The 15,333-nt window shown below is 34.9% G+C and overlaps 1 protein-coding gene across 45 annotated transcripts in view; it reads right to left on the reverse strand.

Moving 5' to 3' along the window:
* Positions 1-15,333, reverse strand: part of EHBP1 (EH domain binding protein 1) — a 479,839-nt gene that overhangs the window by 177,947 nt on the left and 286,559 nt on the right. For 28 of the 45 annotated variants that reach the window (XM_070235400.1, XM_070235417.1, XM_070235399.1 and 25 more), the window contains 2 exons: positions 9,329-9,451; positions 5,669-5,906 (listed from right to left, as the gene is read on the reverse strand). In XM_070235400.1, coding sequence (XP_070091501.1) covers positions 5,669-5,906; positions 9,329-9,451 — 361 coding nt within the window. Of the gene's footprint in view, positions 1-5,668; positions 5,907-9,328; positions 9,452-10,117; positions 10,223-15,333 lie in introns of all 45 variants that reach the window. The other 17 variants (XM_023619016.2, XM_023619018.2, XM_070235385.1 and 14 more) reach the window with 1 other exon arrangement.

Below are 15,333 nucleotides of genomic sequence, written 5' to 3' on the forward strand. Positions count from 1 at the left end.
TTCAGGCTGGGAATCACTCATGTGACATACATGGGATTTCTGTTAATAAAGTTAAAGATTCCTGGTTTTTTAAAACAGCGTTATCTGGGTATAATTGGTTAACAATAAGTGGCACATACTTAAAAAGCATATTTGGTGGAAGTTTTTTCCCTTTCTGTGTGTGTGTGTGAGGAAGATTGGCCCTGAGCTAACATCTGTTGCCAGTTTTCCTCTTTCTGCTTGAGAAGGATTGTCACTGAGCTAACATTGATGCTAATCTTCCTCTATTTCATGTGGGATGCCACTACAGTGTGACTTGATGAGTGGTGCTAGGTCCACACCTGGGATCTGAACCAGTTAACCCCAAGCCAGTGAAGCTGAGCGTGCAAACCTAACCACTATGCCAACGGGCCAGCCCCCAATGGTTTTTTTAACATGTTTGCAAGCGTGAAACCACCAGCACAATCAAGTATCAAACATTTCCATTCCTCCAAAAATTTTTTTTTTTTTTTGGTGAGGAAGATTGGCCCTGAGCTAATATCTGTTGCCAATCTTCCTCCTTTTGCTTGAGGAAGATTGTCACTGAGCTAATATCTTTTTTTTTTTTTTTAAGATTTTATTTTTTCCTTTTTCTCCCCAAAGCCCCCCGGTGCATAGTTGTATATTCTTTGTTGTGGGTCCTTCTAGTTGTGGCATGTGGGACGCTGCCTCAGCGTGGCTTGATGAGCAGTGCCATGTCCGCGCTCAGCATTCAAACCAACGAAACACTGGGCCACCTGCAGCAGAGCGCGCGAACTTAACCACTCAGCCACGGGGCCAGCCCTTGAGCTAATATCTGTGCAAATCTTCCTCTGTTTTGTATGTGGGACACTGCCACAGCATGGCTTGATAAGTGGTGTGCAGGGCCATGCCTGGGATCCGAACCCATGAACCCTAGGCCACTGAAGCAGAGCACACAGACCTAAACACTACACCACCAGGCCAGCCTCTCTTTGTGCCCTTTTTAATCCATCCTTCCCTGAACCTCCAATCATAGGCAACTACTGATCTGCTTTTTCTCACTAGAGATGCATTTTCTAGAGTTTTAAATAAATGGTATCATACAGTAGGAACTCTTTTTTTCAGTCTGGCTTCTTCACGCAGTATAATGACTTTTAGATTGACCCATGTAGTTACATGTTTGTTCTTTCTTACTGAGTAGTACTCCATTGTATGGATATACCGCATTTGTTTACCCATTCGGCTCCTGATGGGACATTTGGGTTATTCTCAGATTTTGCTATTATGAGAAATAAAGCTGTTAAAATATTCATCTACAAATCTTTTTGTGGACATATGCTTTGATTTCTCTTAGGTGAATCTCTAGGAAGGAAATGGTGGGTCAAATGACAGGTGTCTAACGTTTTAAGAAACTGCCAAATTGTTTTCTAAAATGGTTGTACCATTTAGAACTCTTGAGAGTTCTATGAGAGTTACAGTGGCTCCACATTCTTGACAGTATTTGGTATATTCAGTAATTTCATCAATTTAAATTTCAGCAATTCAAGTGCACGTGTAGTAGTATCTTACTTGGTTTTAATCTGCATTTCCTTGATGACTAAGATGTTGAGCATCTTTTTGTGAGCACACTGGCCACTCTTATATCTTCCTTTTTTTTTTTTTTGGAGGAAGATTAGCCCTGAGCTAACTGCTGCCAATCCTCCTCTTTTTGCTGAGGAAGGCTAGCTCTGAGCTAACATCGTGCCCATCTTCCTCTACTTCAATGTGGGACGCCTACCACAGCATGGCTTGCCAAGCGGTGCCATGTCTGCACCTGGGATCCAAACCAGCAAACCCCGGGCCGCCAAAGCAGAATGTGTGCATTTAACCGCTGCGCCACTGGGCCAGCCCCTTTATATCATCTTTTGTGAAATGCCTGTTCAAATCTTCTCCCTCTTTAAAAACAACTGTTTGTCTTATTATTGAGTTGAAAGAGTTTGTTACATATTCTGGATAGAAGTCTTTTGCCTGATACATGAGTTTTGCAAAGAATTTCTACCAAACTGTGACACACCTTTTCATTTTCATAAGTGTTTTTTTAAAGAGAAAAAGGTTGTAATTTTGATGAAGTCTAAATTAACTATTTTTTTCTTTGACTCTTTGTGCTTTTTGCATCCTAGTTAAGAAATTTTTGCCTAAATGAAGATCACTAAGATGTTTTCTTATGTTTTCTTCTAGAAATTCCAAGGTTTTAATTCTTACTTTTAGGTGTATGATCTATTTTTAGTTAAATTTTATACAATGTATGAGGTAAGGGTTGTAGTTCTTTTTTGGGGGGGAGAGGCATATGGACATCTAATTGTTCTAGCCCTGTTTGTTGTAAAGATTATCCTTTCCTAACTGACTTCCCTTGCTAGCTTTGTCAAAAGTCAATTAGCAATATCTGTGGGGATCTAGTTCCAGACTTTCTTCTTCTCTTCCATTCACTTCCACCAATATCACAATGTCTTGGTTACTGAGTCTTGAAATCAAGTAATGCAAGTCTTCCAACTTTGTTCTTTTTCAAAATTGTTTTGGCTATTCTAGATCCCTTGAATTTCCATATACATTTTAGAACTGGCTTATCAATAATTACAAAAAAGTAGACCAAAATTTTGATTGGGATAACACTGAGTCTAGAGATCAATTTGAATGCACAGCCATAGTATTTCTCTCCATTGATTTCTCTCTTTAATTCCTCTCAGCAAATTTTGTTGCTTTTAGTGTACCAGTATTGCACATCTTTGTTCAAATTCATCCTTGAGGGAGTTTTTTTGGACGATTTTGTATACGGTATTTTTTTGTGTATGTGTGAAGAAGACTGGCCCTGAGTTAACATCTGTTGCCAGTCTTCCTCTTTTTGCTTGAGGAAGATTGGCCCTGAGCAAACATTTGTGCCAACTTTCCTCTATTTTGTATGTGGGATGCTGTTACAGTGTGGCTTGACAAGCGGTGTGTAGGTCTGTGCCCAGGATCCAAAACCACGAACCCTGGACTGCTGAAGCAGAGTGTGCAAACTTAACCACTAGGCCACCAGGCCAGAACCCTGTATATGTTATTTTAAATTTCCCTATTTCTGATTGTTCATTGTTACTACAGAGAAACATAATTGAATTTGTAAACTGACCTTGTATCCTATAATCTTGCTAAATTCATTTTTTAGTTCCAGTAGCCTGGAGATTCCTTATGATTTTCTACATAAACAACTATGTCATCCATGAAAAAAGTAGTAGGCAAGTATTTTATATATATTAATACATTTGCCATTTCCTGTTTTCTTCATTGCTTTGTGTAGATCCAAATTTCTAAGTAGTGTCATTTTCCTCCTGCCTGAGGACTTTTTTTAAACATTTTTTGCAAAGCCAAGTCTGACAGTGATGAATTTTCTAGCTTTGGATGTCTGGAAATGTCCATTATTTTATTTTATTTATTTATTTTTTTTTGCTGGGAATAGAAATTTGTATTGATAGGGGTTCTTCTTTTCTTCCTTTCATTAAGAAGATCATCCCACTGACTTGGAATTGTTTTTGTTGAGAAGGTTTTCTGTGACTTTCTTCATGTTTCTTGTGCTTGGGGTTCATTCAGCTTCTTGAACCTATAGGTTTACAGATGTTTTTAATTTCTAAAACTTTGGGCCATTATTTCTTCAAATATTTTTTCTCCCCCTCATCCTCATTCCTGTCCTTTTGGAACTCCAATTACCCATATGTTAGCCCACTTGAAGTTGATCCTCTCTTTATTTTTTTTCTCTCATGTTTCAATCTGGAGACTTTCTATTGCTATGTCTTTAAGTTCACTAATATTCCCTTCTGCAGTATCTAACATGGGGTTAATCTCATTGAGTGTATTTTTCATGCCAGACTTTGTATTTTTCATCTCTACAATTTGAATTTGGGTTTATTTTTTATGTCTTCCATGCTCATGCTTTCTTCCACCTTCTTGAATATCTGAAGTATAACAGTTGTTTTACTACACTTGTCTATTAATTCTATCATCTGTGCCATTTCTGCACCTATATGTAACGACTGAGTTTCCTCCTCATTATGGGTCAAGATTTTCCTGCTTCTTTACATGCCTGATAAATTTGATTGGCTGTCAGACATTGTGAATTTTATGTTTTGGGTGCTGGAGTTTTTGGTATTCTAATATTTTTGGGCTTTGTGTGGGGTGCAATTAAGTAACCCGGAATCATTTAGATTCTTTTGATCCTTGCTTCTAAGCTTCATTAGGCAGGCCCAGAACAGCCTTTAATCTAAGGCTAATCTGGCCCTACTAATGAGACAATACCCTTCTGAGGACTCAGGTTGATGTCCCATATGTTAGGAAGTCTTTCCTCACTGGCTGGTGGAAACACAAACTCTTCTTGGTTCTGGGTGAACTCCAGGGACTGTTCTGATTCTTTGTCTTCAGTAATTTCCTCATATGCATGCTCTGATCAATATTCAGCTAAAGACTCAAGAGGAACTTCTACAGATTTCTGAAACTCTCGCTATGAGTAGTTCTCTCTCCTCTCTGGTACTCGGTCCACAAATTCTAGCCACCTCAGTACCCCTCAAGTCCAAACCGTCTCCTCAATTCAAGGAGATTACTAGGGTGTCTGGGTTTTCTCTCCCTGAACTGCAGTTCAAAAGTCTCTCCCACAAATAAAATTTGAACAACTGTAGAGCTCACCTTCTTTGTCTCTGTTCTCTCAAGGATCCCTGTCCTGTGCTATTTGTGTCAAATGTCTGAAAACCATTGTTTTATATATTTTATTCAGTTTTTTAGTTGTTTAAAACAAAAAGCTATATCCAGTCTGTGTTACTCCATCACAGCTTGAAGTGGGAGTTTTGTTGCTCCTTTTCTTTTTTTGTTTGTTTTGCTGGGGAATATTTGCCCTTAGCTAACATCTGTGCCAATCTTCTTCTATCTTTTAGTCTGTAGGCCGCCAGAACAGCATGGTCACTAACACAGTGGTGTAGGTCTGTACCTGGGAACTTGGGCCACCGAAATGCAGTATGCTGAACTTAATCACTAGGCCACTGGGGCTGACCCTGTTGCTGCTTTTTAAACACACTGAGGGCTACTATCTGCAGCCACACAGGTTGTGGATTGTACAACTCCAGAATACAACATGAATATGCCCTGCTCCTATCCCCAATCTAGATTTGAATAAAATGGTAGCCCTCATCATACTATTTATATTGAGCTTGTGCTCAATAAACCTCTTATCTGGATAAGAATAACAACTCAAATGATATAATTCCCAACTTATAAATTATGATCTTGTTGTTTGGCATATGAACAAATCCTCTCATCAAATCAATATCATAAGTGATTACTTGGTTCCCGTAACAGACCCACAACATAATTGAAGTTTAATGCCTACAGTAATCAACTATAACATGGTTCTTGTGGGAAGACACAATTGGAATTCCAACTAGAGATTCCAAGAACACACTTTCCTCATTTGTTAGTTTAGGGTACACACACACCCATATGGAAGAGGGTGGAGAATAAGGGTCAAGATTATAAAAATTCAGATGGGGGACGAGATAGATACAAACTTGTAAACTGTATATTATCATAGGGACAGACCTCTTTTTATCCATCGAAAGGTTATATTACAGAAGGATACCTTCAGTTAATATAGAGATTGATCTATGATGATGGCAAAACGAAATATACTTACTCATCCAACTCTTCTTCCGTTTTAGAACTATCAGCATAGAGGTACTTGCTCATGTCCACAGGTCTTATATTTTTTCTTTTTGTAGACTGGGGAGGAGAATCCTTTATAGTTACAGAGGTTTCTGGCTCATCGAATGGGTTCAAATACTGTGGCGTCTGTACCTCTTTAAAGGGATGATAGCTGTTATTATAAAAAGATTCTTCCGGTTTTTTAGGTATAGTTGTTTCAGTAATTGGTTCTATAAAACAACAGCAAAAGATGAATGAAATCAAATTAATGTTATCTAATACTTTCCTATATTTTTAGTGTTTTCAAAAATAATCTTAAATTAATAAACTCTATGGGGCTGAAAGAATGCAAAGCAATAATCTGTTTTAGAAGGGTTAATTCAGAAGATGTGATATGTAAGACTTTTATCTACTTTTTCAGGAATGATGCTGCCCCAAATGGTATCTTTGGAATGCCCTTGGAGTCTCTAACAATATTAGCATTATGGTATGTTAATCTTGGAGATTTTAACCTTCTTAGAGGTACAGTATTCTATTATTGCTTATTTTATTTCACTATACTAACTTGCCATCCAAAACTGATACATAATAAATTTCTGTTTTTAAAATAATGCAGAATGGACTAAATTTTGAAATGGTCTTTGGCAGTTATATAAGCAGAGACCACTTAGGGATCTGAAAATTCATTCCAGACTGTATCAAAAATACACCCACAAAATAAGAAGAAAAAAATACACCCACACATCACTGAATTTGTTTTCACAAAGTCTTCAAAGACCAGCTGTCTGTACACCAAAAGATCTTAAATCTTTAGAGCTTTTAACGATGTTTGATTTTTCTCAACATAATTTGGACCCAATCAATACTCTATTTAATAATGCAAAGAAATATAAGAATTCTCAAGTCGAAAGCACTACATTAAAATCATTCTGATAAGCTGATAGACAGGTTACACCAAATTCTTCTAAATTTTATTATTTCATTTCAATTTGAAAGCAAAGCTACTCTTAAAAAAATAAAACCCTGACAAAAAGCACTACAATAGTATCATGTCCTCCAACAATACTCACGAAATTCTTAGTACTAGCCTTTTTCTTCTTTTTATGTTTATTAATATTTTAAAACAAAACTAGAATTTATAATAAAACTGTCCAAAATTTGATCATGGATTTTGCTGATAAAAATAAATATTTTCCCAAAATGGAGAAAAGTGTCAGAAAGCCAACAATGAGAGTATAGTTTAAAAGTAATTTTAATTATGCCATGCAACTCTGACAAAATATTCTCTGAGAAGAAAGCAAAAAACTGATTATTGAAATTCTCAAGAAAAATAACTGTTTCATAAGTGACATTTCACACAATTTAATCTGATCAATATAAAAATCTTATGATTGACATATATTTATGACTTCTATATTTTAAAGTCAAACTACTTTTACTTATACTTTAGAAATTAGACCAGAAAACTTATCTTGTCTTTATATTAAAAATAGAAAAAGAAAAAAACTCTGAATTGAAGTTCTGTACACCATGGTGAAGCAATTATAAAGTGTGAAAGAATTCATAAAATCATAATAAATCAATACTGAAATGAATTTAAATACCGTCTATGTTAGAGAAGAGGCTCAGTAACTACGTATCTTTCGTAACACCTAACACTACTAGAATCTTTACAATAATGTAAATGAAGCATTTTCTTTTCTCTGTAGGGGAAGAGAGACTGCAAAGTTTTTGCCTACTCAATCTTTTATTAACAAATATCAAGTCTCAAATACTTAAGAAACTTACAAAACTGGTCAATGGAAATCAGATTTTTATTTTTACTTTCTGGAAAAGAATTGCAAAAATTGATCCAAGCAAATTCACCAGTTACAAAAGCAAAAGCAAGAAAGTATTCAAACTATACAGCAAGATTTGAAGATGACAGAACTCGTAACAAAGGAGGGTTTAAAATAAGATTATTTCATATAAAAGCTAACAAATACATTTAATAAACTTCTAAAAGGGTCACTGAAGCACAGACTGTCATGAATCTAAGAGAAGAATTGAGGCTGTAAAAGCAAAAAGAGGAACCATCTAAATAACCACAACCTAGTTTTTTCTTCCCCAAATACTTCTGTTACTTGAGTATGCAAGTTTTTAATCCACAAAAACTAATAAATTATTTCTAGAAAATAAGTATTCTTCTAACAGAAAATACTTATTCTAAAGACTCAAAGAGATGTATATTTAAAAAGAATACTGGTTGCTACATTTTTTTCTTAGCTCTTCAGGCATGATCAGAGATTCTGAATCAGGTTGGCTAAACTCTCTTTCTATTGAGAAATACAATACCATGTGTAATCTGCTACTCCTTTCTATACCTCAGAAAGCAGACCAACATATATTTACAGAAATTACTTCTTTGATTTTGAAAACTGAAATGAAATTGAAAATGAAATGGATTTCTCAAAATATTCTGGTAATATTTTTTAAACTCAACATACTCAGATGTATGTAGTATGCAATTGAGGAAACACTGTGTGGTTAAAAGGAGACACTTGATTAGGAATCTTGGCTCCAACTCCACTTCATTTATCGAAAGTTCTTGTTCAAGTCACTTAACTCCTGTAGGCCTCAGTTCCCTAATCTATGCAAAGAGCAGTTGAACTAGATTACTTCTAAGGTTTACTGTAACTGTTGAGATTTAACATACGTTCTTAATATACATAGCTCACAAACAAAATAAAATCTCACTAATTTAAACTTAGTAATTTAGAATCTGGTAATAAAGGAGAAAGTAAAGGAAGAGAAGGAGAAAATGGATTACAAAATGAGATTGCTCTAACAGAGTGGATCCTGAAGTTGAAACCTCATTTTCACCATGACAGCCAGTAGCAAAATTTTTTAAAGATCGTGAAGATTTCATAAGAGCAGTCTAACAGATGTAAACAGTAGTCAATCATTTTTGCTTTTACTTTGAGCAGAGTTTAATTAAAGAGAGGTCTCACTTCTTCAATAGCTCTTATCTAGGCTTTAAGAAATCAAAATACTTGATAAGAAAAATGACTCAGAAAAAAAAAATCCCTGGTTTTATTCCTTACAAGTATGTTTTATATATGATGGCAGTGATTCTCAATCTTCTTTCTGCTCCATGCTATTCACATGCACAACTGACTGCAATTCTCACCAGAGACATGGAGTAGGAGGTGGAGGGGTTCATTACTCTCTCTGAGGGTGAGGACACAGGAGCCATACAGAGGGAGGAGCTATACAGAGGGAGAAGCCACTCCCATTACCTCAATATCCATATGTCCCACAACCTGACCTTACTTGGTAGGCCAAACTAATGAGATTTTACTGCATGCAAGCTAGGTAAAATACTGTTTTCTCCAACATTAGAGCTTTACTATCTATTTGACCAAACTAACAGAGAATTAAAAAATAAGCCCCATGTAAATATCTATGTACGGCTTTCTTTTTTTCTTTAAAAATAATTCAATGGAAGCTACCCAGACTTGCTGATCAACTGCAAGTGGTATTGAACACAATAATATTATCGTTATAAACAAAAATTACTTAGAGTCTTTTAAAACAATCTCTTCCTGCCTTCACAGTTCAAGAGAACTTGACTATATAAAGACTTTTAAAAGCACAGAAAAAAACTTGTTACCTTCTGAGTCAGGATCTCCAAATGGATTTAATTCTGCTACATCAGTTTCACCAAATGGATTTAAATTCACAGTGGCCAAGTCCTTTTCTGCTTCATCCAAAAAGTTAAGCTTGTTGATAAGCTCTGAAAATAAACATATGTGTTAAGTTCACTATGGTTATAGTTAAACATACTTACTGATCATTCAAGAAATATTTCAAATTGTAAAAAGTCACACTAATAATACCTGCAAATAATAAGATAAAGCATTTTAACAATGGCAGAATGCCATTCAAGTATTTTGTAGCATACCAACATTTTCAAATAACAAATGCGTATTTCAAACAAACAAATGTATACTAATCCAAAAATTAAATCAGATACAGAACTAGAGAAACTTTCATCTAAATCTAGTATATTCCAATAAAAAAGCGGTGACATGGATTTTTAGGGAAAAAACCCTTCACTCCTAAATATGAGTTATTCAAATGGGTTTAATCTAAGCAAATATTTTAAAAACAATGTAATTACAATACATGAGCTACCTGAAGACTGTCATGTTATATGACCAATTATTATAAGATGTTTTAAAATCACTGCCTATCAAGGATCCTGATACAAGGTTTTGCTAAAGATGCTAAGTTCTGCTATGTTGGTGCTTGTTGGTGTACTACAAATTACCAAACAAAACATTCAAGGAAAAGCACAAAGACAAAACTGACAGCTAAGTACAGACAGAAGTCAAGAGGTAGCAGGTCATAGTAAATACAGGCAATCAGAAGCAGAAAGAAAGGAAGAAAGCTCTTAGACCTTCAGAGGAACTGGCTGATTTAGCTGAAGGCATATTTGCTTGCTTTATGCAGTCATCTTGATCTTCATCTAAGCTGCTCAGAGCATTCAATTGGTTTACAATTTCTGTAAACAGAAGCCAGTCGAGACAAATGTAAGGTAAGGTCATTTAATTAAAGAGCTGTAGAAGCATGCTGTTACTTAAAAAGACAAAGAGGGGATGTTTGGTTAATCAAGAGAATACATTCAGAGGACATTATTTTCATGAACTATAACAGACGTAATTTAACTGAAAGTTATGCTTACTCATATTTTAAAATAGAAAACATTTTATTGTGAAAATGTATTAGTAATATAACAACTATGTTAATAAACAGAAAACAAAGATAATAACCCAAAAGGTTGACATGGCTTTCAGTAACCACATTTTGCATTCATAAAATAGTGCTTTAAATGTATATGTTAAAAATTCAATTAAAAATATTCTCTGATATCACACAATATATGTACTATTTTTTAAATAATATTCTAAATTTAAACTAACAGTTTTAAGAACATATCTACATGAATCATGAATATAATAAGCACTTGTTCACCTTCTAGAACTTTAAAAGTCAGCACAATATAAGAAAAGCAGGCAATAGCTACTATTTTCTACTCCTGTTTTCTAAGCAATTAGTTCTTTGCAGGCAACTCTTGAGTAGTTTTGCTTTAGGAAATCTTATAATTTAGCCAATAAGAACAGGAACAAAAAAGGCAAAGATAGAAAAATCTTAAAATAAGAATTCATTTTGTGCAAAATTGGATTTTTTACATGAGTCATATATATTTTGCACAACTCTGAATATGTGAAATTCTGATTCATTGGGTGAAAATTAGCTTGGAAAAAAATAATAAGAGCCTACTAAAGTATTCTAGCTAATCCTTGCTGTTTCCAAAGTTAAAACCTGGGAATAGCTTAGGTATTAGGACAAACCAAACAGATCCATATCATAAGTGGGAAACAAAATGGTTAGAAATAGAAAATAGTTGTAAATTCGGCATTAACAATGCTGTTCTTTAACACTGTAAATCTAAGTACACATTCTAAATTTTACTTGAACCAAATCATAGAATACACACTTGTAATAAGGTTACTTTTGTCCTTTCATTCGTTGTTGAACAAATATTTATTTACCACCTTGCGCCAAGTACTATGCTTGGGACACCAGGGTGAAAAAAACAGACAAGGTACTGTCCTTGTGAAATTTATCTTCTATAAAGACAGAAATTAATATTGAAACGACAATAACTGACTGTTAGAATATTAGGCGGTCAGAAATACGTGTTATTTTATAGATGTTTGAACTAAATACATATGAAAAGTTGATAAACGTATTCATTTCCCTTGTCCAAATGAGAAAATATATTTTGCATAAGTAAAATTGCTTGAGATAGTCAAAGTAAACCATAGAAAATAAGGAGTAATCACAATTAATACCAACTTAACTCTTCATCTGAATTTGAATAAGAGCTGAACAGTCAGCCTTAATAAAGTGTCTTCTTTCGTTTTATTCTGCCAATAGTTTTTTTTTTTTTTCCTTTTTCTTCTCCCCAAAACCTCCCTAGTAGATAGTTGCATACTCTAGTTGTGAGTGCCTTTGGTTGTGCTATGTGGGATGCCATCTCAGCACGGCCTGATGAGTGGTGCCATGTCTGTGCCCAGGATCCGAACCAGCAAAACCCTGGGCCACCAAAGCAGAACGCACGAACTTAACCACTCAGCCACGGGGCCAGCCCCTCTGCCAATAGTTTTAAATCCCAGTCTGACTCAAACTAACCTAGCAAATTCTTCAGTAGGTAGAATTCATTCATAAGTTAGATCCTTTACCTCTTACTACTAGCCAATGCCACTGTAATTTTTAGGCAAATGTAACAAAATGGATGGAGGATCAGTGTTAAGTGATTACCAGCACATAACTGATTTTTTCCAGTCACTACTAGTTATGTACTTTTAAAGATTTTCAAAGGGTTTATTTTTAACTTTGGAAATATGAAAAAAAATATTAACAACAGAAGATAACATTAAGCAGTGGGAAGAGCTTTGCATATGTTATCAGAGTTAATTCTCATAAATATTCTGAGATATTATTACTAATATCCATACTTTCTCATGTATATTAGTATCATTTATTTGCACTATATTCCCAGATATGCAATTATTAGGTTAAAACATTTTAAAATAATGCTCAAAGATTTGTAGCTTTTGTTACACATTTTAATTATTTTATATTCTTAAATGTAATCGCAATGAAAGTAGAAACCATTTATTTAAACATCTTATATAATGAACACTGTAGGAAATACTGAAGAAATATTAGACTTGGTCCTGACCTTCAAAACATTAATATTGTTCCATCGAGTTTTAGGTATACGATGTGGGCATTTATTTAAAAACTATCAAGATGACTCTAATACATGACTAAATTATTTGTACTGTAATTTTTCAGAATGTTTAGAATATTTCCTCCCTGTCATCATGGTTTTGGTGATATCTAAAACCACTGATGACCATTTCCTCATTAATTAGCTCAAAATAATTTCTTCTTTCCATTCTTTTCACTGATGACAAGCTGTCCTTCCTATCCGAGTTTCCTACCTACCCATAGCTTAAACGAATCCTTACTTAACTCCTAGAACTTCTGCTTTTAGAACTTTCATTCATATTAACAAAGTTAAAAGGTAATTTTGATTATCTAGAACAATGCTCCCTTTATTTGGTATGCAAATAAATGTTAATCCAAACCATGAAAAGAAGCAATCTCCAAAGAAATATCATTTACCTATTTAATAAACATTTACCAAGTACCTATTAAACGCCTAGGATAGTACTTGCCCTCATGGCTTTATATTTTTGTGGGACAGATAGACAAGTAAATCAACAGACAGTGTATGATAAATATGGTAGACGTTATGATTGAGATATACGCATTGTAGACTTTGTGAAACTGGAAGTGAGGCTTATAGCTCAGTCTGAGGTCAAGAAGCCCTCTTGGACTTTTCAAATTTAAGCTAAAACGAGACAAATGGACATCATTATTATTACTAAAATAAAAGAGAAAATGGAGGGCATTCCACAAGGAGGAAAAGGAGGAAAATGAGCACATGACACACTAGAGGAACTGCAAGTTGTCTGGGCTTTAAGATGTCAGGGGTGAGGAATGGAATGAGACGAGGTTGGCAAATGTGCTATCCTGAAGGTTACTGTAACCAAACTAAAGAACGCGAACTTTGTTCTGAGTGCTGTCGGAATCCACTGAGAGATAAATGTATATTTTAGAAACATGATTTCTGGAGCAAGATGGTGGCAGTTTGAAAAAAACAGGATAGGAAGCAAAAGATGAGTAGTTTAGTATCATCTCTCCATGAGGGGAGGCACTCCATAAGTGTTTGCTAATTAAAGAAGAAATTAAGAAGAGATGGTTAATTTAACATGGGGCATGGGGAAGGAACCTACGATAAGTGCCAGGTTTCGGTCCTGGGTGACCATGTGGATGGTAGTGGTAGCAGTGCACGGGGGCCTCTTCAGTCTAGGCATAGCGAGCTATGGGTTGCTGTAAAACTTCTCATGGAAATAATTCAATTGGCAGTTGCCTATGTGGGTGTGGAGCTTAAAATACATAATTTTGTTAAGTATTTCTCCTTTGAAAAAAGTACTTTTCTTTTTCTTCCAAATTTCCTACAGTCAATGTGTTTTACATTTATAATCAGAAAAAAAGTTAAAAATTTAAAAGAAGATTTACAACAAAAATTTATTCCCGGAGTTTTTTTTAAGTGGGAAGCTTTCCCAGGAGTATACTACCCTGATCAAAAAAATTCCCTGCCCCAATATATTTATATAAAACTTTATTACTTATGAAAATCTTGTTTCACCAAAAATTTACACATTTGGAAAATGCTAATAATGCTACGTAATAGCACAAATTTCTACCCCAGTGCTACTCAAATTGAGCAATAAATCTGTAGTGTAGTACATTTAGTCATAGTAAGAGTGTGTCAATCTAGACTTGCTTCACATTGTGAGAATAAGAAGGAAAACTAAATTAGGGGCAGGCAATCGAAGCAAAGGGACAAGTAATTTGAGACTCTCCTTTACTGTTAGGAAGGTAAAAGAAGATAGAAATTGACCACCAGAGATTATCACATTGAACAAAAAAAGGGGGGTTGGGGCAGTGGGATGAAGAGTAGGTGGTTTTTTTCCTTTTAAGAAAGTCTGTAGTTGAGTTAAAAGAAAAAAAAATAAACTGCCTAGAGCTAGAACATACCTGCAAATCTTACAGGATGCTCATTCTTCTCTCCAAAGTATAACAAGACTCAGCACAGTTATATCTCATTCTAAGATAGTCTAAGATAGTAACATTTCAACTTCCTGGCAGAGATCAAGGTCCAAAAGATGTTACTTTTCTCACAGGCTTGAGTCCGTAAATATTTGATTTATGGATACAAGTAACGGGTTTAATAATGCGATTTTCAATGCCACAGTAGATCATAATGGGGAAGGAGGAGCTGCCTCAGCCAGAAAAGTAAACATCCAGTAGTCTGTCTCCCTAGATCTTCAATTTCTCCTTCTTAATTAACTAATAAGCCTTAATGGCATATTAATATGATTAAGTTGCTCCCAAATATTTTAAAAGGCTCTCAACCATTAGCTCATTCTAGTTTGGCCAGTCTCTCTTAATCTTTATAAGAAAACATTCTAGAAACATAGTAGTCTAGAATTTCTCACTACCACTTATTCTTCATCTCACTGAAATCTGCTTTTATCCCCACCTTTATCCATCCCCTTACTGAAATGGCTCTCACTGAGGTCACCAGGGTATATTCTAATTGGCAAATACACTAAATACCTTTTAGCTCTTACCATTTTTGACTTCTGTATGAATAAACATAATTAACCATTTCCTCCTTCAAGTTCCTTCTGCCCCTTCCAAGACATTAGTATCTCCTGGGTCTCCTACTCTTTGATAACTCTGTCTTGGTCTCCTTTAATGATAAATATTCTTCCTCATGCCTCTTAAACATTATTATTCTCTAAGACCCCATGATAGGTCCCATTCTTTTTTTCGCCCTAAATCTGCTCTTCCTGGAAGAATTCATCTACTCTCTTGGCTTAAATTAACATATAAATGCAGATAATTTTCAGATATGTAGTGTGTATTAGGCTTGATTTTCCAACTGCCTAGTGGGAATTTATACCC

The sequence above is a fragment of the Equus caballus genome, chromosome 15 (genome assembly GCF_041296265.1).
Source record: "Equus caballus isolate H_3958 breed thoroughbred chromosome 15, TB-T2T, whole genome shotgun sequence".
In the NCBI taxonomy this organism is placed as follows: domain Eukaryota; kingdom Metazoa; phylum Chordata; class Mammalia; order Perissodactyla; family Equidae; genus Equus; species Equus caballus.